The following is a 24,558-nucleotide window of genomic DNA, read 5'->3' as shown; positions in this document are numbered from 1 at the left end:
TGACAGGGACGTCTGAGGTGCAGCGCCCCAACGCAAACCAGAAACACCACCTTCCTTTAACCATCCATCACAGCATCCTTACACATTTACACCCCAGGACAGTGCAGGTTTGAAAACCGAGAGAAGTCTCTGCTCTTCACATTTGAGTCAGTGACACCTAAGATTGACATAGTGCTTAAAAATTTGGAAAAAAATGAGTGCATAGATATTGGAAAAGAAGCTTTTCTTCATCATCCTACTTCTGTCTTACTAGAGAATAACAGCATATTTGATTTGTGTCCGTGTGAATGTGAAGTGCATGCTGGGAGCTACACAAAAACGCTCAGATGAAAAAATCTAAATTCAGTGGGATGAGAGCAGATTTTTAGCAAATCACTTCATGTTAGGAAACAAGGTTATTTTTGATTCACATTCTGGGAATAATACACCAGAGCCTTTGACAACATATTCAACTGAACCTAAAGGATAGACACATAGACCCACTACACGCTGCTTACACACCTGCATGTATGTATTTCTATGTTTATTTATCATCTAAAGAAAATGATTTCCTTGTGTTCTGATCAGCGTATTTCTGTGTTGGTGATAACAGTAAATATTTCAACAGTAGGTTTACCCTGCCCAGCTCTTTGTCCTCCAGTGCCAGCACCCCTGTGCTCTCTGTAAACAGCTTCACCTTGACAGCAGGCAGAGGGTGTGTGGTGGTGAAGTCCCCCTGGGTGCCCCAGCTGAAAGACACACAACCAAACACTCCAGAGGTTAGCTTCCATGACAGCATGCGTGTTCCCACACCGTGAATTCATCACAACAACACCAAAAACATTTCTTTTAAGTTAAATCTTAAGCTTTCAGGAGTGATTGCACCTTCATCTTAACAGTTTCCAACTTAAATCACATAGAAAATATCAGTAAACCAAATCTCAGCTCTTATCTCTGGAACAGTTTACCTTTTCATATCAAAACTGCTCAGACCCGAGAAAATACCCACCTCTCCTCATTGGCTTACAATTCAAGTTTGAGACCTTTCATCTGCAACTGTGCAATATATTTACTCTCAAATATCATGTTAACATTGATTGCTTTTTGTATTTTCTATTTATTCTTTTCTTTATATATATTCATGTACTATATAAATAAACTTTAACTTCAAATTAACACGTAAAACAGTAATCTAAGAGACCAAATCCCTGTTTTTAGATACTGTATTTGAACATATAGTCTTGACTTGACAACTGACTGTTTTTGGATTGCAACTGGATTGCAGCGGAGGGGAGGGGAGAGAATTAATTGTTTATGGACTCCCACTCACACACACAGGCACAGCAGTATATATTTTTATCCCAGAGGAAATACGATGGGGGACAGGCTTAAAGTCATTTATAAAAGAGGAAATACTGCAGAGTCAGACAGATCTACAACATGTCAAAGTAGGACAAAACCACACAGACTTTATTCCTCTGCCTCACTGTCGCTTGTTCTAAATGCATTCCTGCTATCTATATACCCGGGAACTTTAAGCCTGCACGTGGCAAGATTATTATTCAACAAAAACACCCGGCAGCCAATCAGCCAAAATTATTCTGTGGGTCTGCAACACAGAGAGCGATGCCACAGAATGGCTAAAATTATCTTCTGCTGTCAAGAGTATTGTACTAATTTAACCCTTATCACAGGCATGTCGCAAATGCAAGGTTATTAATTTGCAAGGCAGCTTTCAAATGCAAAAGGTGATTCTAAATGCTGTGTAAATGGCATAATGATAAAAATGCTTTAAAATCGCAATAAAGAAAACAAGAGGGGAAAGATGCTCTATCTATTCCATTAAAGCTCAAGTAATAGAACATAACAATTGAAGAGCTAATGAACGAATAAATAAAGGTTTGACTTTTGTTCCAAAGGATTTTCACATGCAAAGCAGATTATTATTTCATGTATCACACCACATCATATACATCGTACACCTCACTACATGGAGCATGTTGAAGCTCACACCAGGAGGCAGTTAAGCATCTGTAGTGCTGCTGACCTTAATGAAGTTATACTTGGAGTAAACCCACAAAAACATGGTGCAACACAGACTAAAAAAAGAAAAGACTAGGCTCAAATTTGGCCAATGGATAAAACTAACATGCTCAGTCCAACAGACACTAACACGAGCCTGAGTATGAATTTCTGGTTCACACGTCTCTTGGTGTTAACACAGTGTTTGCTTGCTGTTCCATGTCGGAGGGCCAGAAACACGAAGAGGAAATTTGGAACCAAAACGATGAATAAAATACCTACTTGACTTTTTACCTTACTTTTACTGAAATATGATTTTAATTTTGACTGTATATTAACTTCCTCTTGCCAAGAGCCAAGTCTTCGTAAAACAGGTAACCGTCAGTTGTATACTTAAGTATTTGTACAGATTAAACACAACAGCTTTGTGTGATATTCAGAGAATTACATACTTGTATTCCCTGACTTTTGACAGAGTTTCCTCTTGTTTCCATCTCTATATTCTAATCTTAGTTAATCAGCTCCAGGCTCCAGCTACATATTCATCTAATGGAATTGAAAGTGTTACTGATCATTAAACTCCTGGATAAGAACACAAATACGCTTTGTTGGACATGAGGAGAGATAGAAGTGACCAACACTGTTTTCAATGTAAATGTTGGGGATGTGAACGGGAAAAACTGTGAGTCAATCACTAATAATGACCAAACCTCATAAACCAGCTTCATCTTCATAAGCCCAAAGGAATAAGAGACAAAAACACTGCAGGAACACGTTTTCCTCTAATCACGTTACACAACATACAGTATATGGGCTTTCGTTACCTCTTGCTACTAAAGACGTCTGCCAACATGTCACGCTGCCATGTGCCGCCTCAGAGATACAATATAAATGCAAGCTGAATCCCCCCTCTCTCTCCCTGTCTCTCTCTTTCTCTCCCTCTCTCTGTCTCTCTCTCTCTCTCACTGTCTCACTCCCTCCCTCCCTCCCTCTCTGCTGTGAGGTATTTTGGACAAAGTGTCAATTTCAAACCATGGAAAGCTGTTTTTCTTGTAACCACCTCTAACATTCATTATTAATTGTGATTTAATGTACACAAAGACCGTTCCAACATGTGGAGAGTGATGGTGTGGAGCTGGTGTTGAGCTGTGTTGATTTCAGATGGAGGCATTGTGCTGCCATGAAGGTGACCTTGTGGATCAATCTAAGGTCTATAAATGGACGTGTCAGTGCTGCGCTCCTATGGTTCTTTCTGCAAAGCATATGAAAGCCTGTGTGGCAAAAAACAAAAAGAGAACTGAAGAATTACTACACAATTACAAAAAAAAATCATTCTAATGGAAACATTAGAACACTATGAACCCTTTAATCAATAATTCACTAAGGGGAAAGTGTAAATATACAATAGGAAGAATGTCAGTCTAAGCACATTCACCAAATCCAAGCAATTATCGTATGCAAATTACCTGCAGTAGTATGCACATTAATACCTTTATCTCAAACATGTTTGTGTTTTTACTGTACACACACACACACACACATGCAACCCTCGACATGTTCTCCTCTAATCCCTTCTCTCATTCATGTTCTTCCATCTCTCTCATACTCTCTTCATAAAATGGCTCTTGAATTAGGGAGATCAGAGGAAGGTATCTGGACCTTAAAATAGCTCCTATTTGCATGAATGTTTCATGGACGTTTTCTCTTCCATCTTGTGCCGTCCAGTACTGACTGAAGGTAGATGTGTTTAGTGGAAGATGTGTGTTTTCTTTCACCAGGACTTTGCTTTCATTCTGGTATGAAGAAGTGAGGGAACAATGTATTTTACATGCAAATTACTGGGACCTGCCATAGTTGATATAATTAAACATTGATGTTTGATAATGAGTGGGATGTGGGTGATGGTGATGACTGTGTTAATACTGGCTCATTCATGTCTTAAAGGTCTGATCAATGACATCAAGTCTAAATAACAGGTAAACAGGCATCTCATTAATTCTGATATTATGCTTAGGTCCTTACGTTGGCTTGGATGCTTCTGCCTGGTCGGTTTGGAGTTTCTCGCCTCCCTCCACCTCCATGGTGCAGTAGACGATCCTGTTCGGAGCCAGAGACTTCAGCCCCTGCACTTCCATGATCACCACCTGGGAAGCACAGATGCCTCAGTGAAGGTTGTAGATGAGGAGTGATTCATCTCTTGAGAAACAGGTTATAGAGGAAAGCTGCTTATGGGGTTTATTCTACCACATCAAATCTAATACATAATCTTTAATCACCAGGGGCAGTGGTTATGTTGAAACTGTAAATTCTCAGTAGGATCCACTGATGTCTTCATGGTGCCAATTTATAGTTTGACTGTCGTAGTTTGCATATGGTTTATCAGTCCTGTCATCTTGCAGATGCATGATTAATTAGCATCAGTAAACAAAAACATTAAGACAGATAAATGTGAACTTTTACTGTATGTGAAGAATTATTGTAAAAATGTGTTAGATGAGTTTTGAAACATCTACAACTGCTAGAATTCATTTACAGCTTCTAATTTAAAATATTGCTGAAAATGATTTAAACAACCACGATAGTCCCACGTGATTTTCTCTGAGCATCATCATGACAACAGTATTTCTATACACAGTCATAAACCGGGATCCAAAACGCTAAAGGATTTCTGTTCTAACTTGCAGCTGATTCCAGCTCGACTCTCTGAAGGTTTCCCAGGTCTGTCCCTGAGGGATTTCTGGCAGCTGCTGCAGCCAATCAGTTGGAAAGTAAACAGACTTGAAAATTAGGCTTCACCAGAACACCACGGACTTACCACCTCACACAAATACCTAATTGCCACTATTGTGCAAATGATCGCAGCATTTAATATCCATGTTGTTTGCCCACATCTGTGTTAAGGAACAGAAAAAACAGTCATATTCCGTGCACACTGTGTACCTCCTGAATCTGAAATAGCACTGCATCATAAGGAATGAGGTGTAATGACTCCCTGTTCGGTGGTGATAGCTCATCGCAGACATGCTGATAACAAGATGACTCACGTTCCCCATTAAAGAGCAGGTGAATAGGTGTTTGTGTGTCTGTGCGTGTGTGTGTGAGTCTGTCAGTCTGTTCTTCGCACATCTGTTCAGGCCCCTGGAACAGGTCTGTGATCTGTTTCTATACTTAGTCTGGAGCAGACGAGGAGTTGACGACAGCTCTGATTTATGAGTTACTTGAGTTTAGATTTTCTAATGGGATAATGTTCGCTCCATGTGGCTAAAGATAAATATCCTGATAAATTTGTCAGAATGGTTAAAACCTTGTACTGCAATTAGGTTTCTACATTCACGTGACTACTCTATATCCTGACTCCTCATGCAGGGTACCTCCAGAGTGAAGGACAGAACCACATCAGACTTGGACAGTGTGTTCTCGTCCTCCTGGCCCATGTCAATGATGGAGGTGTTGTGTCCCCGTTTCAGCTTCTGGAGTTTGAACTCGCCACCCTTGGACACGGGCATGCTCTCCAGATTGGCCATCAGCTGATTCACTGAGGACTTGAGCTCCTCGATGTACATGGCTTCCATCTCTTTAGACACGAATTTGGGGAATTTACCACCCTGTTGAAAAGATTCAGTAATGAACCAAAGCCTAGAAGTAAATGATTCAGCTTCTAAAATCCAAGTTATTAATAGATTACGGATACCTAATTTAGCATAAAATAAATGTTGGCAAATATGCATTCTACGCAAAACAGTCCTCTGTGGGTGGCAGCTCACACTAGGATGCTACACCATATTAGTGACATATTAAGTATACAACAAAGCATATTAGAAACAATCCTGAGTCCCCTGCAGACTCTGACTCACCCTGGCAATCTGGTCCGCCATCTGAAGACGACCATCCAACTCCCTCCTGATCTGTGCAGCCTGCTCATCCAGGTTGTCCAGCTATTGATAAACACAGAGGAGGGGGTCAATGAGGTCGCAATGCTTGAATACAGCCAGGGGCCAGGGTCTAAGGTCACCTTCATCTCTCCATGTCATTTATCTCTCCACCTTATGCCTACAATACAAGAATCTTAATTAGCCTGTATGTATTGTTGGTAACATATAATTAATATTATGATACATGTGCACCCAGAGATAGAGTCTAGTCCCTTGTGACCTTCACAGAATGAGCTTGTATAAAATAAGGATGTTTATATTTTTATCCTTACTAGTTATACTACTAAATAATCTATGAAATCCAGTTTATTTACTTCAGTTATAAGAAATGTATTGAATACACTGTTGCTATGAAGCAGTTGTTGTTGCATTGAAGGGACAGAAGAGAATCCCAGATCTCTGCTACAATGGCAAAATGTTAACAAGGTGAGTAATGGAAGCATGGGCAACAATTTCGTACATTGAAGGTAATTCACAGGCACCCTGTCAACTTCTTGGCAATGTTTTTAAGATTTAAGATTGGGTCCCAGGTGGTGTAATGTACACCCTGACATTGGTTTCACACCTAAACTGTTTATAAAGATGGACGACACGACATCTCCCTGAAAACGAAGCCAAAGCATCTCGATGGCCATTTGGAGGTTGGCTGCAGTATAAGTCATAAACCCTGCCTTCTCCATGTTAATGGATGGGAGAATAACAACTCAGAGTTTTTATGTTGAATAAAATTTCCGCAAAGGGAAATTGAATTTGTCTTCACAGAAATGAATAAGCAGCAGCTGCAGGGAGAAGAAAACGTGACAATGCAAATCAAAAAGGTGTTCCGACTGGTACTGATGTGAATGGAACAGCAGAGCATAAAAAGGCTAATCAGAGCTCCAGTTTGTTCTAACAGGCTACAATCAAATCAGCATGGTGTGGCACATTAACAGATCAAAATTAAAATCAAAAGAAACTTCATCCCTGCCTCATAAGAACCACGCTGCCATCACCATAGTGACCGTGAATGGAAGAGAGAGAAGAAATATAAAGACATTATCTGTAAATTAAGACAGTGAAACACATTTAAAGTTTTTGCATAATTTAGGGGGGAAAACTGTGAAAATTGAATTTCTTTTAAATGATTTAAAACTGATAGCACTGGACAATTTCAGCTCTGGGCAAGGATGCCTGACATCTGTTAGCCTGGTTTTTGCCCTGGAGTAATGAAAAGCAGAGAAATTCAGTGTTCTCTCACATCAATAATGAATGAGTTTTATATTAGCTGACACAAGGAAATAGAAGAGAGGGCTGATGTCTCTCTCTGGCTCTCTGTGTCTGCGGTGCTTCACTCCCTAAGTTATTCTCTCAGATAAATGCCCATTTCTTGTCGGGCTCGATGCTGTGACTCACCAGTCAACACCACATCCTCTGTGATGACAGCAGACTCATTGAGACATATCTGCGTGCAGTCGTACCTGGGGAGTCGCAAACCTGTGGAGTCTTTACTGACAAATACAGTCACCCCCGGTGTAGATACATTTCAAAATCCTTGAGATTTACAAATAATTTAAAAGCAGTTTGTTGGGGTTGCATAAAGTTTTGGGGGAAGAAAATGTGAAGAAAATAATGATATAGAAGGTCGTCAGTTACAAGATACAAGTTTTTTGTTTCGATTTTATTTCTTTGAGAGAGTAGACAAAGTTTAAAACCTTAATATGAAGGAACACAAACATACTTTTACAGATTTTCACATTAGTGGGTCTTAGTGGGTTTTTATGCAAAGCAGCAGCAAATGTCATTTGTAATATTGTACGTTTTGTTTTGATGTTGCTTTTAAATGCTTGATGCCCTGAAAGGCAATTATGATTTAATATTTTTTTTTTCCTGGCTCGTTTGGGAAAGATACAACAATTTAAGATAAGATAAGATAAAACAGCAGATAGTCAGAATGAGGTAGACAAGAGCATAAAGAAAGACTATAGAATAAAAATAATCTAATAAAGGTACAGAGAATGTGTACATTTCTACGTTTTTGCAAGTCTAGTTAGCCTGAATTAAGACAAAAGTGTGGAAGAATAAAATGCGTGGACAAACACGTACTTTCTTTAACTCTGAAAATCTTTCTAACTGATGATTCACAGTGCCGGTCTCCTGCTGTTGGGCCTCATGCCAGAGCTGACCTCTCTGTGCCTTATGGTATTTCACGATCCTATTACATTAAAAGGCCTTGTCTTTTAGGTTTAGCTACATTGATTCTCTGCCTTTCCGACAATCCTTTTAAAGAGAGAAGCTGAAGTAGCGGTGCAGCCGTTAAGAGCACAATCTAAGGCTGAGATCAAGTACCATACAGGACATGGAGGAGCAAAACAATAACACGTGTCAGGTGATCTGTTTATTGATTGACATAAAAACAGCAGTCTTTTAGAAATAGTGATCTTGCTCATACAGATCATTTTTGTGAAAATCATTGTCTTGAATCCAGATGTTTTTCTGGTATTAATTCTTCCCGCTTTACCAATTTCTGGAAATGGATCTGTCCATCATCCTGGACATTATGAAGTGATGTCAACCAGATGGCCTCTTCCCGTCAAGTTTAGTGTATTACCATTGCTGGCCACTGAGCAGCCACCCTGCTACATAACCCAGAGTTCCTGTTTAGTAGAGCACATAATCAGACTTTGCCACCAGCTGCAGAAGAAATGCAGCACAGTCGTACTCAGTGCTGTGCTGCCACGCAGTGACGCTGAAACAGTGCTGATCATCCAGTGGTGGGAAGTCTCACAAGCAGGAGGTTTTTTTCCTTGTCGTGTCCAGTAGTGGAAAAATATATCTAACCACAACCATAACTGTGACAGATACTGATTGCATTTCTGACTGAGCTGTGCTTGAGCAGCTCCTTTCCCCCTGCTGCTGGCGATCTGTGCTGCCTGTCAAAACACTCCGAGCTCTGGGCACCATTGGACTGCAGTGCCAGCAATCCCAAAACAACTGTCAGTTCCATGCCTGGAAATCCAGCCGCTTAACTGTCAGTGACTGACGCTGCACTTCTACTCTCATCCATGTGCCCCCCCACCCCATCTCAACAAACACAACAGATGTAAATCCATACGTCCAGGTACATTTTCAAAACTGCAAAATCCTCAGCGATAAGTCAGAACTTAAATTTAATACTGAGACAGCTCATCTACAAAATGTCTAACGTGTGAAGAGTGACTCTGACGCATGTAATCTGAAGGGGGATGGGGCCGGTATCTGCTATTACTTCTGACTCTGCCTTGACAGGAGAGAAATGCAAAGACAGTTCTGTGTGTGGGAGGAAGTAGAGCTGGAGGTCAGTGAACATGTGAACTAATAGCCACCTCCTACTGAGCCCCACAGCACCCCAATCTTCACAGGCCCACCACTGCTGCTGAAAGGTCACTGCTGTCAGCAGCCCACAGGCTGATATAGGTGGACAGGCAATCCCATATGAAATAAGACTGGCTAAAAGGTAAGTTCCCCCCCTATGTTACTGGAGCTGACAGCAGCACCGCAGCTTAATAAAAGTGACAGTGCCACAGAGCTGGCCAAGCTGACAGCAGGTTAAAGGTGACAGAGGAGAAGCAGGTGGGTAGTTAACCACCCAGCTGATGACAGATTCCCAGGTGGATGCTGGGACCTAAGCAACAGACAACACACAGGACAGGGGTGGATTCTTGTCGAGAACAAAGACTGGGCGGACAGAACTAGATTGGAGCTGCATGGGACCTGGAGGAGTCGAAGCAGCTGATCTATATTTAGATCTGCTGTGTGTGTGTGTGTGTGCGTGTGTGTTAGAAAAGAGAAATTGCTTCTCTTCATGCTAATTATAAAACGTGCTTGTGTGTACGGTGTAGAAAATTCCTCTTTCACTATGTTACAGTGAGTGTTAAACTTAATCACCATTTCATTTTTCTCCACTGAACGATTACTCTCATCCAACGGCTGAACAAAAGTGGGGAGGCACTCAGTGTTATAGATGCAGCATCAGTCTCTGCAGGTTTTGTGTTTCTGACGTTCTACAACTTTAAAGTTTAGAGTTGAGTGCAATGGTCAAACCACATTGCCTACAATACACATACACACACTGAATGGAATTCTCCTTTTACAAAACCCACAGTGAATTAGCCAATATGGTTGAAAGTAGACATTTTTCTTCTTCACTGGCTCAGTTGGTCTCTCTCTGTCGTACGTGTCCTCTCATCTTCAGAGTTTGCATCTCTCATTGGGTCTCCCTTCCCGCCAACCTCTTCCTGTATCCTCATTTTGGTCTAAAAATTATCTGCTACAGATCTCTTTTAAACTTTAGGAACAGTGAAATGTGATTGAATGTTTCAGCAGGAAGTGGGCAGGTAGGGAGAGACCCACTGAGCTGGAGAAAAGGAAAAACTAACACATTCAAGTTTACCTTGCACATATTGAAAAAATTGTTGCAACTATTTGATTTGTAATGTCACAGGTCCAAATCCTCTGCTATTGGTGAAGAGATCTCATGGACACTGAGTCTTTTTCTCCTCATCATAAACACGTCTAAATTTAAAACCAAGCTGGTTCCATCAAGCTTCACCCTGCATTTCAGCACCACTGCTTTTTCAGCCTAGAGGTAGCTGGGCATAGCAAATGCTTTCATCCTCTCCCAATCCTGTGTGCAGTGAAGAGGCTCCATTACAAAATTATATCAGATACAGGCTAAACCAGGAAGAGCTCAGGCCTCATTTCCACACTAATGTTGGCTGACAAGACAAATTAAAGAGGAAAAAGAGGGAGTTGCTTCAAAGCCTGAAGGAGGGAAAGCGGATTTGAATATGGTCTGTCAGTCTGGGAGACCCACAGGCCATGATTTATGACTGTGGGGGTAAAGTCTCATTCCAATGAGCCTCTGCCTTAGTTTGACGAATCAGGTGTTGGGTAATTTACTTACCACTTGAGATTAAGGAATCATTTTAGTGGCTAAATATCAGTGATTTAAACCCTCAGCATTATAAACTGTAGCAAGGGTTAACATTAATGGAGCTGAAAAGATTTGTCAATTAAGTGATACGTTGATGGACAGAAAATAGATCATTTTGATTCTGATGATTGATTAAATGTTTCTACATTTGTCTGACAGCAAATTGATTTGACAATAATTTATTTTTTGGTACATGTCAACATGTCATGTGATTAGTTTGATCTGCTCCAGACAAGTGCTCTAGTATTATATAGACACATTTTGCTGGTAGTTCGTGGACTAAAGGACTGCCCCTACAGCCTGATAACATTAGGTTGCTAGATCCTCAAGAATGGCCACAGAAGCATTAATTTACTCCAACAACCTGGGTAGTATAAATTAAATGTATGTACCAAAAAACTAAATATATCATAACTTGTTATGGGTGAGCGATATATTACTTACGCTTTGTGGGTTTGTTTGCATTTTGAGAATGATGATAATAATGTGTTCTTAACTGTCCCAACACTATTGATTGCAGTTTGCTAATGACAGGCCTAACTAACAGGTAACATGGCGGTTACGACATCTCTCAGCTTGTTTCCGACTTTTTTGGCCCCCTAGTGGCCAAACCTGTGTTAATGCAGTGCTAATGGAAGCACTCTACAAGTGTACACATAAAAACATGTTTGTAAATGGTTGTGTTTTTGTAAAGCTCACTGTGATAAAATTCAACTAATGAAACTTAATATACTTAAGATGTGAAACTGTGGGAAATTAAATTGAAGGAAATATAGGGGCTTTATAGTGTCTCCTTATCACATACAATACAACCTAAAGCACAAACTGTATAAAATATGCTAATACAGGTCAATACACATTACATATCTTATTGATATGTTGCTTTTTTCCCTATAAAGTGTCAACAAGATCATTTTGTGAGAACTGAAATATTAAAGTTCCTGTTTGAGATTTATCTTTAGTTGCTCACAGAATACAAACCAGTTTAGAAACGAGTGTCACTGTAAGCATCATAAATGATTTACAAAGTTCTGCTAGAATAAATAATGTGCGCAAGCTTTTTTATTAAAGGATATTGAAGAAGCAGAATATCTCATTTGTCTCCTTTTTCCCTTGACAGTCTGCAGTTATATGACTGAATCATGGCACGTTCCTGTAACTAAATAAACAAACTGTGAACCATACCATGGTCAGATTCGCAATCACAAACCTTTTTATTTCTTTTGTTACTGCCTGCAACACATGATGGTTTTGCAAAGTAGACAACTAACGTTTTCTTACGGTTGTTTTGTCATGCTTGGTGTCTCCACAGCCCGAACACTCTGCGGCCATTAGGGAGCCGAGTGTGTTCAGAGTCTGGCTGGCACAGCTGCTGGCCGCACCAATCAGTCTTAGTCATTTCCAGGAGCTGCTGTTACTTCAGCATCAGGCGGAAGCAGACCAGCGCTCGCTTTTTACTGTTTAGATGTAACTACAAAAAATGGAAATCGCCAACAGTAAAAGCAAAATGAAAATAGAAAAAACGTGGCCTCTGAATTTCGGCCAGCCAATTAAAGCCTTTCATCAATTCCCAGCAGCCCTGTGCCTCCCTTTAAGTGTGGATTTGATCACTTACGGGGAGATGCTCAAAGTCACCACTAGTACTCTGATAACAGCAACTGAAAAGAGAGGGACGACTCCATGAACAGCCGAGAAAGCAACTGGATGAAAATGTAAATTTTAATTCTCTGTCCCAAAAGGTGCCACTGGATGCCAGCATTACCTGTTTTGTCAAATCAATATTATTTCACAGTATTAATCTTTAGACACTCACACACACATCTGCAACATCAGTGTTGTTATGATGCTGTATTGTTCAATGTCTTTCAGCAGCTCTGTATTGCTCAGTGTGGTTTCTGTTCAGGGACGTGGTATAACCTCCTGCATGCAGATTTCTGACCCTACACAAAGAGCTCTGCTGCCAGCACATAGATAAAAAACTAGGTTAAGTATCTTCAAAGACTTGGTAATGCCTACTGGATTTGGAGGCTGTGGCGATGTATTGCACCGCAGCATTAGAAGCATCAGAGTAATGAACACTGCAAAGAACAGATCCTGTATCGATCTTTGCCAACAGAGACATTTGAACAATACTGAACAATCTAATTTGTTGAACAGCACCTTGTGCCATATGCACACATTAGCAACTGGTGAAAGAGGGATGACATTGGTTCCAAAGAAACTCAGCATTTTAAAGTCACTGAGTTCCAAAAGGGGTGTTCACTAGATTTAAAGGTAATGAAGAGGTTTATACATTAAATGATGAGCAGATGCAAATGTGGAGGCTTCCTCCAAATCCTTCCATGATAAGACTTTTAATCAAGCTCCTGAAGGAAGAATAGATTAGTGCTGCTTTCAGCATTCCCGTAGAGAGCAGTAAGGCAGTGAAGACAGAAAGGGAAGGAGAGTTATGTCTGACAGAAGCACCCCAGTGTCCACTAATATATATACAATGAAGTATTGCTGGCATGTTATCAGAAGATATATCTTTTAACTCAGACAGATACCATAGATAACAATTATGAGTTTAATACTAATTGCACAGACTTAGTGTTATAAGTTTATAGAATTATAGCTAACAACACATTTAACTGTTTATTTTCACATTTTTAGATTATGTACCTGATGAATGTAAGTTTGATGGCAATTAACTCAACTGGACAGTTTTTTCAAGAATTTGGTTGTTGGTTAAGTGTGGAGATGGTGAGAGAAAGGTGAGGATGCAATGATCCAAATGAAACTGACTCCAATACCTTATCTTAACTCTAGATCTCTAGATTCTCCCTTTTCCCAAATGTATCCTTTTATCTCTTACTGCGAGAGACTATTAGGAATGTTTTTTCATTCAGGGTCAAATCAGCTGATTAATTGATTATGTCATGGCGATACCCCATTCACTCAATAAGTCCAGTCTGAGTGCTGATACTGATCCGATACAAAAGATCAGTGCATCTAAGGGTCAAGCTTAATGGCTAGTCATGGGTCAACTTCAGGCAAAACGCAGGCTGGAAGCTGGACGTTGTGGTTTCTGTTGGAAATATTCACTTAAGAGTACATGGTATATATACAGAAAATGCCCTGTAGACTTGAGGAACTCACCTGGCAGGCCTGGTAAAGCAGCTGATGCTCAAACTTTTTGATGCCGAGGATATTTTGGAACATCTCGTACAGCTGGTCCTTGCTGAGGATTAGCTCGGAAGCCGCACTCGCAGTCATGCGCTGCTGTGCCTTGCGTGGATCTTCGTCTCCGCGGTAGATGGTGTCAAACTTGGCCATCCAGGAGCTGAGGACCGTCTCCTTGCTCAGACCGTCGATCTCTGGAAGGCTGCGTACGCGCTTCTCAATGTGCCTCTTGAACACTTCCCTGAAATCGTTGGCCGAGAAGCCACCACTCTGGACCATTTTAGCCACACGGTCGCTCTTCAGGAACACCTATATTGTGAGAGACCAACGTCAATAGCTGTAGTTTAGCAACATGCATAGAAAAGAAACACTTCTTTTAAATGAGCAATGATGAGAATGAGACTTCTGGTTAGACTCATTTGCACAGTAAATGTCTTCGTCAGCAAAAGGAAACGGTTAAACTGTCTTTCTTTGAGTTGAATAAAAACATTAGAGGCATATACAGTAGGCAAGGCTGTGACTCAACATGGCCGAGGCTGCTTTCTGTCCCCTGCTAATGACAGACTGACAGAGATGGACGAGGCCATATTGTCACAGCATCAAGTGAAGTAACCATCAGAGCTGACGGTTTTGCCACTCTGACAGTCACATTTTGTTCTCAGCATCCATTATGGCTAAAATTAAACATCTACTGTACTGAAACATTACGGTTCAATGGTACATTATCCTTGTCATTCGGTGTATGTCTCAGTGGAAAACAAAATCATCTCAAGTTAGTCATTTGGTGTCAGACGTTCAGGAAAGTTTTGGTTCATACATAATGTCACCAATTATTGTGGCTGTCACTGTTTCAATAAAGAGGCCACTTTAAGTGGATGAGAAAATTAGTATATTTAAATAAAAAAATGATATTAATTATATTTTGAAATAAATGAAATTGAGATCTCCACACTGTGGACTAGGGGCTAATTTACTTAAGAGAAGAAAAAGTAAACATTCCTATTACTTAATTGCAGTTTGTCAAAGTGATAATGTGGCAAAAGAAAAGGTTGTATTTGTTATTCCACAATCGTCAGTGTGGTATTAAAGTCGAGCAAAGACACTTCTTCAAGCAAGAAGTGGGCCACATTGATTTCTAGTGTTGACAGTAATGATAGCTTCACCACATTTTCCAGGATGTTTTACACAGCCTCTGTCACACAAGTGCAATAATAAATATCATTATAGCTGTGCATTTAATGGAAAGTACTTCAAAACATAATTGTTTCAACAGCCACAGTCACAAGTCTTAGATGACATTAAAAAAGAAATTTAATTAAAAAAATTAAATTATACAGCTCATCTCAAAGGGAGAGCTTTTAACAGTGACACATTTCCACTGGCATTTATAACGTTATAGTAAAAACAGGAAACTGGCTAGCTAGAATGTGAATAGTGGTTACGTCATATTCCATGTTTCATATATATGCATCTTCACGCTGCTATCCACTTTATAAGACAGGGTTTATGTAGAATTTGGTGAATCATTATGGTCGATGAGCCTCTTTTGCACCATGTGAGCATCATATAAGTTTGGATATGTTAAAGCCTTCGTCAGGTTAATATTTAAAACCCATACTTTTGGTTCTTATCATATTCTCATTACACTCCCATATTTAAATGCTAGTATATTTCAGATTAACATAAATATTATAAACTACACAGAGGTCATGCTGTAATTAACTTGCACTGCAGTCTCTATGTGTTTCCTGATGGTTCCAATCTCAGACTTCAGTTTTTCATAATGGCTTCGCTTGTTTTTCCATCAGGGATTTGGCCTTTAACGTACCCCACTATCTGTCGTGCCTTTTGTCCTGTATGCATCGTAATAATGACTTTTTCATCTGCAGATTGAATAGTGAGGTTGGAAAAGATGGCTGTGTCAGCCACACGGTCTGACTCATAATTTGTGCAGTGAAAAGCTTCAGCCACCATTTTACCACTCTGTCGTCTGAATAGTCATGGAATAGCAAGAGACTCTAGTTCTTTTCAGACTGAAAGCTGTCCATTTCCTGTTTTTAAAATGTTATGCAGAGGATATGATGCATAATAATGCTGTTTATAACATATTTCATACATTTTCTATAGGTGTGAATTGCTGATGAATATCTAGCAGCATTTTTGTAGAGGAAAAGACAGGCATGCACACGTATGAATGACGCAAAAGCACGAGGCATTGGTGACTAATTTGAAAGCGTCACGTCCCCAGACAACAAAATGGTTGACTGTGATTGTGCTGTTATTGTTAGGACGAGTTGGTACCTCATAATAGCTCTGCACGGCGTTAATGAATGCTTCATCAGCCACAATTTGTGTATCGCCGTTGAGGAAGGCCTGGAAACGATCCTTGGTCTGCTGAAGCTGCTGCTTGGTTATCTGCGGGAGCAAGAGCAAACAGGACAGGAGAGTGTCAAAAGATACACATGTTAGTTTAAATATAGAAATATAACATCCATCCGTAAATTATCAGAGCAGCCCAAAAATCAGTTTCCCACAGAAACTTCGACCTGCTCCTCAGGGGAAACACTAAGTACTCTGAGACCAGCTGGGGGATGTAATCCCTCCAGGGTTCCCAATGTCTATCTCTGCTCACAACACCTCTGAAGGTAGGCCACAGGTCATCCTCACCAAGTGATCCAAATCACACAAACTGGCTGTTCTCCATGTGAAGGAGCGGCATCTCAATAACAAGGTCCTCCCTTAATCTCCAAGCTCTTCATGCTTTCATGTGGAAACAGGTCAAACATCTCTGCTGACTGCATCTGTTTGAGTCAGAGATTCTGACTGCAGGTGAGAGCAGTGCTAAGATTGACTGAGAGCTCTGCTTTGTAGCTCAGCTCTGTCTGTACTGTCGATACAAAGCCTGCATGATGGCAACCAGTGCCCCAAACGGCTGGTCAATCTTACTATCCTGTTTACCATCATAAAACCCCAAGGTAGCTGGATTCTTCTGTTCAGAGGACACCCCTCCCTAACCTAATATGATCTGAGCAATCCACCATCCTGACCACAACCTTCTCAACTACAAATGGCTCGGTGGACTTTGTAGGTCACGGTCCAATGGAGCCAAAAGAACAACATCATCTGCAAACAGAAGCGATGCCACCGTAATATCACCCAAAAGGACATTTTCCAGGCCTCAGCTGTGCTTTGATATCCTGTTCATGAATATCACAGGAGAGGTGTTTTTTTCAGAATGCTGCAACTGAACTTGAGTGTACAGAGAAAAATGATCTGGACATAATAAATGGCTTGGGTTCAAGTATCTCAACAACTATATATCTATATATAGATATATAGTGTTGCACATGTCGGATATTTTTTCTCCCTTTGTTTCAATCCTTACTCTGGCCTATAGCTCCTTACATTTATGGTTCTTGTGCCAGTTACCCAACAGTCAATAGATGATCTCCCTTTGACAACTACCTTTAAATTGTACAGTTCAGGCTGTTGTGGATATCCATCATGCTGAAGGACCTGCGTGTGTCTGCGAGCATCCAGCCTTGCTTTGCAAGTGACAGCCTTTAGTGTAGGAGTGTGATGGAAAAGTACCACATATCATGTGCCTGTGAGGCAATCTCAACACCATCTGCGTGTCCATCATATTACCCCAACCCTTTACCAGTAATGTTCAGAAAATGAGGTTCATCTAACATAAAATGGCAGTTCCAAAGCAAAAGTGCCTGACTTCGGTCTTTTGAAAGCTTTGTGAAGGTGTATACAAAACACACATATTAGATACCGATAGACTCTTTGGAGGTTGACAATCAGATGAGCTCCCCATTGTTGTCAATAAAAGCAAGACGGATACAAATTTAAAGCATCACAAGTGATTTCACTGCTTTTTCAGCCGATTGATGATTCTTCTTGTACAGCAGATTTCTGCATGATAAACCACTCAGTGTCCAAACATGAAAGATCCATATACAACACATATCAGAACATCGACATCAATACTTGTGCTTCTCCTTCAAGGCTTTTAATCTATTCACCTTGGCAACAGCAAGATGTAAGATTAAATGGAAAGCGAGAAACGTCTCTGCTATGTTTTAATCGACCATGGTGTTCTAGGACCACCCTGAGGCAAGAAATGTTAATATTCACAACAGCAAATCAGTCTAGTCTACTGAAACACTCGGAGGCTGAAGTCAACCTACTCGTTCCTGTCCATTTGCCTCTCAATTTCTGATAGAGCGAGGAAAAATCAAGATATGATTTATTGTAGTCCTGCAATAAATCGTATCTTCATTAAGTTTGAAATGTTGAGTTTTATTTTACCCAATAAACTTGCTTTGCATTATCTTCTGTCGCAATGCACATGATGCAATGGTTCGCTGTGATACATTTGTAAGAGACTTGTGTTAATTAATGAGACCGTGCTTCATTTTTCCCTGGAGAATACATTATTAAATTCTGAAGTAACAATAATTCTAAGTACTCTTGTGTTGCAAAAACATCATAATAAAAAAACAACAAAGTGTGAATTCATTTCATGAACAAATAATTTCGAAAAGTAGGACAGAAGAACCAGAACCTTTGAACAATATTTAATGTATAAAGGTAGAATATGAAGCCTGTGCTACTGTAGAGTTTCCTGAAAACAACTAAATACAACAAGCCATTATAGAAATGTGATGCATGACACCAAAGGTTAAACAATGCAATCATTTTCAGTGAATCTTTGTATTGAGTCCTGACACGTCCTTGTAAAATATTACATTACAAGATTCGTTTCATTAACCCCCTCATGACAGGTTCAGATCTTTATTCAAAGATTTAAAAATGAATGAATGTCTTCATGTGATGTTCATCAAACTGTGTGTGGTGTGTTGTGTTGTTTTATGAGTGCGTCTACAGCGTATTGTTTGCTTTTACAGATTAATCATGTGCAAGCGTGTGTGTGTGTGCCTACGTTTATTTACTTCCTTTATTTACTAGTTTTACTTGTTCACAGGTAAGGTTATGTTATTTTCATTGTTTTTGTTCAGTAAATATGCAATAGAGCAGATTTATTAATGTATTCATTTATATGTTGAGTCATTTACTCATCATTATTTGTTTTTACATTAAGGTGAAACACATAGAGCTCTCACTATAGAGCTCTGACATCATAAACCTGGATTAATGGACCTTGATAAGCTTGACTTTGTTTTCATTTTACTGACAGATTTAGTCTTTAAATTGATTGAATGCATCAGAAAAACAAAAACAAATATTTCTGGTTTACCATAGCAGAAGAACTGAAGAGCTGAATTCAGTCGTGTTTGGTATTTTGGCTTAAAAAATAACTTTAAAAGTAGTTTCTCATTAAGCTCATGGCAGCTGTTAAATTAATTAAGTGGAATCAATGAACTGATGTATGCTGTGTAAACCAGACTAAAGCTTAATGAATTAATTGACAGAAAATTATTTTAATGAACTATTCATTTTTAATATACATTTTCAAACAGTACCATTTATAATGTTAACCTATAGCTTCACGTGTTTGTTGAATAAAACAAGACGGCATCCTTTTGTGATCTGGGAGACAGTGGTCATTTTACTCTACTTTTTTTTTCTTTTAAACCTATTGATTAATCATTGAGTGTGTGAGCTGACGCTGAAGCAGTTAACCAGGTGAAACATGTCCACTTCTTAACCAAACCACAACCACATTAAGTATTTAAGACTTCAACGCTGCATGCATTTTTATTTCTTTGCTGATTAGAGAACTGTGCTGATTGGTAACCAAGTTGATGGATGACAGGAAATGCCTCCATTTTCATCAGTATTACCAAACTCCCAAGATGTACTTTCCTGCTTTGCTGCTATTGATTATCTCTCTGTGGCTCTTATCAAGATTGCACTGTTACACTGTGATTCATTGGCTTGCAATGAAGTAGGCAGTGACATTAATCACCCTTCACATATCAATAGAAGAGATGTGCTCACTGCATTGGCTTGATGTACAGTAACTTCATTACAGCTCAAAATGATTATGGATTAGAGTTTATAGTTCGACCATGTGGCTGAAACAATACTGGAGTCACTGTGAAATATTTATGATCAAGAATCTTTCATCTAAAAACTGGCCTTGTAATAAATTAGAAGCATTTTTGTTGTTTGGGCCAGGCAAGGCAATTTTAATACAAAGCACGTTCCATACACAGAGGTAGATTCAAGGTCCCTTATTTTTCCAATAATCACATAAAATTGTAATTTTCTATGTAATACCCTTTGATAAACATAACATATTGTAGATAAACAGACATGTAGTAAAAGTCCTTCAGCTTCAAATATAATTTCAAAGTATCTGTGCTGCATCTTAAAACCCACTGAGCCTTTAACCCGGGTCCATGGTATTAAGCCCCCTCAGGCACATATCTTGTAAAACGTGAGCTGCCTTTAGTGATTCTTCAGTGAACCCATGGAAGATTTCTTCATATTGCCTAATTTGCCACTATTTTTTGTCTGGAGTACAGAAAGACGTCCTTGTATTCAGTACAAAAATGATAATCCAGTCTGTCATCTACAACGTGACATATGCTCCATCAAATGTGAGGAAATTACTTGTGTCACTACCTATAATGCAATGGGGGATGGTTACATTTGAGGTATTGTAAAGAATATTCAGGGTTAAAGCTTTTTATTTTAATAATACAGAGTCCACAAATAAATTGTGGTCATTTTGTGGAGACCTTTATCTGTTTATACAGTCACATTATGGGGACAAAAAGCCCATAATGTACATTTGAATAACATCTCAAGTTGAAGACATTTGTGTGTGTGTGTGGGTGTGTGAATAGTAAGGAAAAATAAACCAGTACAAGGTCAAATAAAATAAACATAAATATATATAATGATTCTCTTCATCTTATTTTCACTCTTATATCTCGGAAATGTTTCATCAGCAGGGCTTGTGAGTATTCAACGTGTTGGCTGCAGAGCTAAGATGAATGCAGTAATTAGTTAATTGAATGCAGTATATACTGAGGCTACTATGCAATTCAGCGCAGTGAGGCCGCTGCTCTGCTGACTCACTGTTAAGCTTTCCCTGGAAGTTACATAACGTCAAAAAGGCAAGTTGAATTAAGGTGTTTTCCAAAATTAAATGGCCCCAAATTAAATGTGCAGTTTTCAGTGGTGGGCAGTGGTAAATGCACTTCATCAAAAAAAGCACTGAGGCAACATCTCAATGCTGCCAAAACGTGCAGTTCTATATAAAAGGGAGGACGAGTGTAATGTCCTGTTAAGATTTATGCGGAGGGTAAACTTTCATGCAGTGAAAGAGATAAACTGAACGCTTTTATTGTGTTTAAATCTGTTTGCTCAGGAAAGAGTTGTTTCCAATGCTGATGTTGGTTTTCAGCAAACACAGAATGGTTGGACCCCCCCCCCCCCTCTAGACAAAGCACACTTTATCATGTTGCAGATGACACCACCGGCCCACATCTGAACAAACAGCAAACACGAGCGCGGCAGAGAGCGCTGCACGACAGCTGCACAAAATCCACCGGCAACAAGGGTCATCAAACACCAAACGCCAGCATCATGCGGTGACTGTGGTCATAAAAATACAATTATACAAAGACAGATGCACAAGCTATTATCCCCCAACCATACACGCTCACACAGCTTTGTCCCGAAGACACACACACACACACACACACACACACACACGGCATTGTGTCAGTAAACACCACTCGACCGGGGTAGTAAACAGCCAGGTGTGCAGATTTAGCCTGACTCACAAACCGGGAGCTCTCACTCTGTATAACCAGTCTCCACACTGTTGTCATATTCAGGAGCTGTGGCACTGCTGATACATACAGGAGAACACAGTGTTCACAACCAGCTAAGCCCCTTCTTGTTACAGTCATCCATTATCACACCACCAACTCACTGGCAGCTGCCACACAGCTCAACTGGTTCCTAGCTATGCTCATTCAGTTACTGGGGAGAAATGCCTACGTTACGTAAACGGTACCGACACTGAGAGGATGAAATCAATGAGACAATTTGCATTAATTTGGTCCAAAATAATAAAATCAATCCTGTCCATTACAATGCTTTGCATGTTTGACACTGACAAATTGAGATTCCTTAATCTGTTTCTGATTAAGATTCCTACATTTTAATAAATATTTGACGTAGTGTGCATGTGTTACCTTTGTGGTCTTTTTCTCGTGTCATTGTGTTTGTTTTGTGCCGATTTATTAGTATTTTATACTTGATCATTGTGTTTTTGTTGGAAATCCCATCCAGCGACGTGCATTGCAAATTCTTTAGGTTCATGCTAAGTACTTAAAATAAAGATAACCAAATAAATCATTCATGCATTGTTTAAATTAACAAAACTTTCCAAATGTCACTGTTTGCAGCTCTTTAAATATGAGATTTCTAAGCTTCTCTTTATTTGATGTAAGACTTGATGAGAATTGTTGTTGAACTCTTGGACAGACAAGGCGTTTTAGCTTGAGTCATATTTAATGATTAAGCCATTGAAAAGAAAAGCTCAACAGCTTTTTTAATCATGAAAATAATTGTTGGTCACAGCTTTTATGTGTAGCCATTAAATAGCATTTCTCTTAAATTTAAAAGGAAACTTTAATGCCCTGTACTTCCTCAGAGCTGGGTGTGGCAAAAATCATTACAGCACAGTCCATTCACATGAAAGCCCAACAGATCACTGAGTGTTCTGAGTTAAATGTTGCTGTGTGAATGTTGAAGCTCCAACATTTAAAATAACAACTTAAAAAAGGCAAAGCTTGAAAGTATGTATGAAAAAGAAAAATGTCTCAAAATGTATTAGAAAATAGTGTTAGTCAGCTCAGGCTCAGAATAAAAAGTACCCCATACCGCACTGCTGCAACTGTGGAGGATAGAAGCGGACTGTGGGTTTGTATCTGTCCTTTACTGGTGCATTACCCTCATCAAGACTCTTAAGACATAAATCCCGTCCTGCTAACCTTCCATCCCAAATCACTTCTTTGCCTCTCCAGTCAATATTTTTCACTCACTCTATCTTTTCCTGTGTGCTGGTCTGTTCGTCTTGGTGGACACTCAGTAAGGTTTGTATCTTGGATAAAGATGTAGTGACTGTCGATCAAACATATTACATTCATCAGACTTGGTTTTATGACATTGTTTAGTAAGACTTGAAAATAAAAGAGGAGAAGGAGAGGAGAGACGTTTTGAAGTACCAGTGTGTAGTATTTTGTGGCGTCTAGTTGTGGGGTTGCAGGTCTAATGAAATACTCCTCCCCTCAAAACTCCCTTACCAAGCAAGTAGATGAACCTCCAATGGCCTTCAGGTAAAGTAGAAACACAAAAGGCCCCTGGCACCTCTAGAGCTGCTGTTTGGTTTGTCTATGGTAGGTTATAGTAGAAATATGGCAGACTCCATGCAAGAGACTCCCTGTGTAAACACAACCATTTTTAGTTTCAGATGATTTTACATGAAATTTAACATAATTATGAATTCTATACTTCATTTCTGCCAGTAGATCCCCACTAACTTACACTGTTCCTTCAAGATGAGAGTTGTCACCTGCTTCCCCCCTTCCATACTTAAAATCTGTCCCATTAATAAAGGCCCAAACGTGTCTTAAGAAAAACATGTTTTTGTGAAAGTAATAATAGAAGAAGTCTATTAAATGTGAAAGCTAAACAGGAAATAGTTAGAATAAAAGTGAATTTATGTATTTCTTTATCTCTGATCCTCCTGCTTCATGATGCCCTAGTAAGATCATTTATATTGACAATGTGGATAATGCTTCTGTGATTTTTCATCTGTGACTGTGATTAAAGAAATTAAATCAATTAAACAGATTTGTTTTCTGTGTTTCACAGGAGGGGAGTGGCTCAGAAACAGGTAACAGTCATAATAAAGAAGGAAACTTTGAGTGTCTGTGAGGCAAAGCTCCTCATGGCTGCACCAGGCTGCTGTTTGTGTTCTTTATCACTCAGTGAGAGTCATCAGCCAAAGAGGGAAAGAGGTTGAACAGAGGCGAGCGGTAATGATCCGGCTACAGCTCTTACCTCTGTCTCTTTCTTTAATATGGAAAGCCAGTGCTGCTAATCTCTTTTCCCATTCAGACTGGAGTGATTTTCCCTTTGAAGCAACCTCTCATATGGTTCAATGCAGCGGCACAAACACATTCATGTGTCCTTGACGTTCACCAACACCAACCGCCCACCTTCTCACAAGACACAGACGATGTGCTGCCTCACATTGTGAGAAGATACTTACAGAAGTTTGCTTGATTCATTTGTCAGCACAGGTACGAGCAGTCGCTGGTCAATGTGAGGTTGCTCCCGCCGTCCACCAGTTTCAGCAACCACACACTTTACCATACTGACTTTTCCAAAAATGTTAATGCTTGGTTTTACTAACCCTGTATAGAGGTACATTCAATATTTTTGATTCATACAGTGCATCAGACAAAACAAAGCAGTTTGAAGATGATTTTTTGCAAGCTTTGTTTGTTTTCA

General features: G+C 39.6%; 1 protein-coding gene across 18 annotated transcripts in view; it reads right to left on the bottom strand.

Moving 5' to 3' along the window:
* cadpsb (Ca2+-dependent activator protein for secretion b) overlaps nt 1-24,558 on the bottom strand; it is a 60,508-nt gene that overhangs the window by 29,569 nt on the left and 6,381 nt on the right. For all 18 annotated transcript variants that reach the window (XM_069536543.1, XM_069536545.1, XM_069536535.1 and 15 more), the window contains exons 2-7: nt 16,348-16,461; nt 14,023-14,355; nt 5,856-5,936; nt 5,373-5,606; nt 4,024-4,145; nt 617-728 (exon numbers count right to left, since the gene is read on the bottom strand). In XM_069536543.1, the coding sequence (XP_069392644.1) occupies nt 617-728; nt 4,024-4,145; nt 5,373-5,606; nt 5,856-5,936; nt 14,023-14,355; nt 16,348-16,461 (996 nt within the window). The remainder of the gene's footprint in view (nt 1-616; nt 729-4,023; nt 4,146-5,372; nt 5,607-5,855; nt 5,937-14,022; nt 14,356-16,347; nt 16,462-24,558) is intronic.

The sequence above is a fragment of the Paralichthys olivaceus genome, chromosome 2, assembly GCF_024713975.1.
Source record: "Paralichthys olivaceus isolate ysfri-2021 chromosome 2, ASM2471397v2, whole genome shotgun sequence".
Taxonomy (NCBI): Eukaryota; Metazoa; Chordata; class Actinopteri; order Pleuronectiformes; family Paralichthyidae; genus Paralichthys; species Paralichthys olivaceus.
This window is presented reverse-complemented; position numbering and strand designations above follow the sequence as displayed.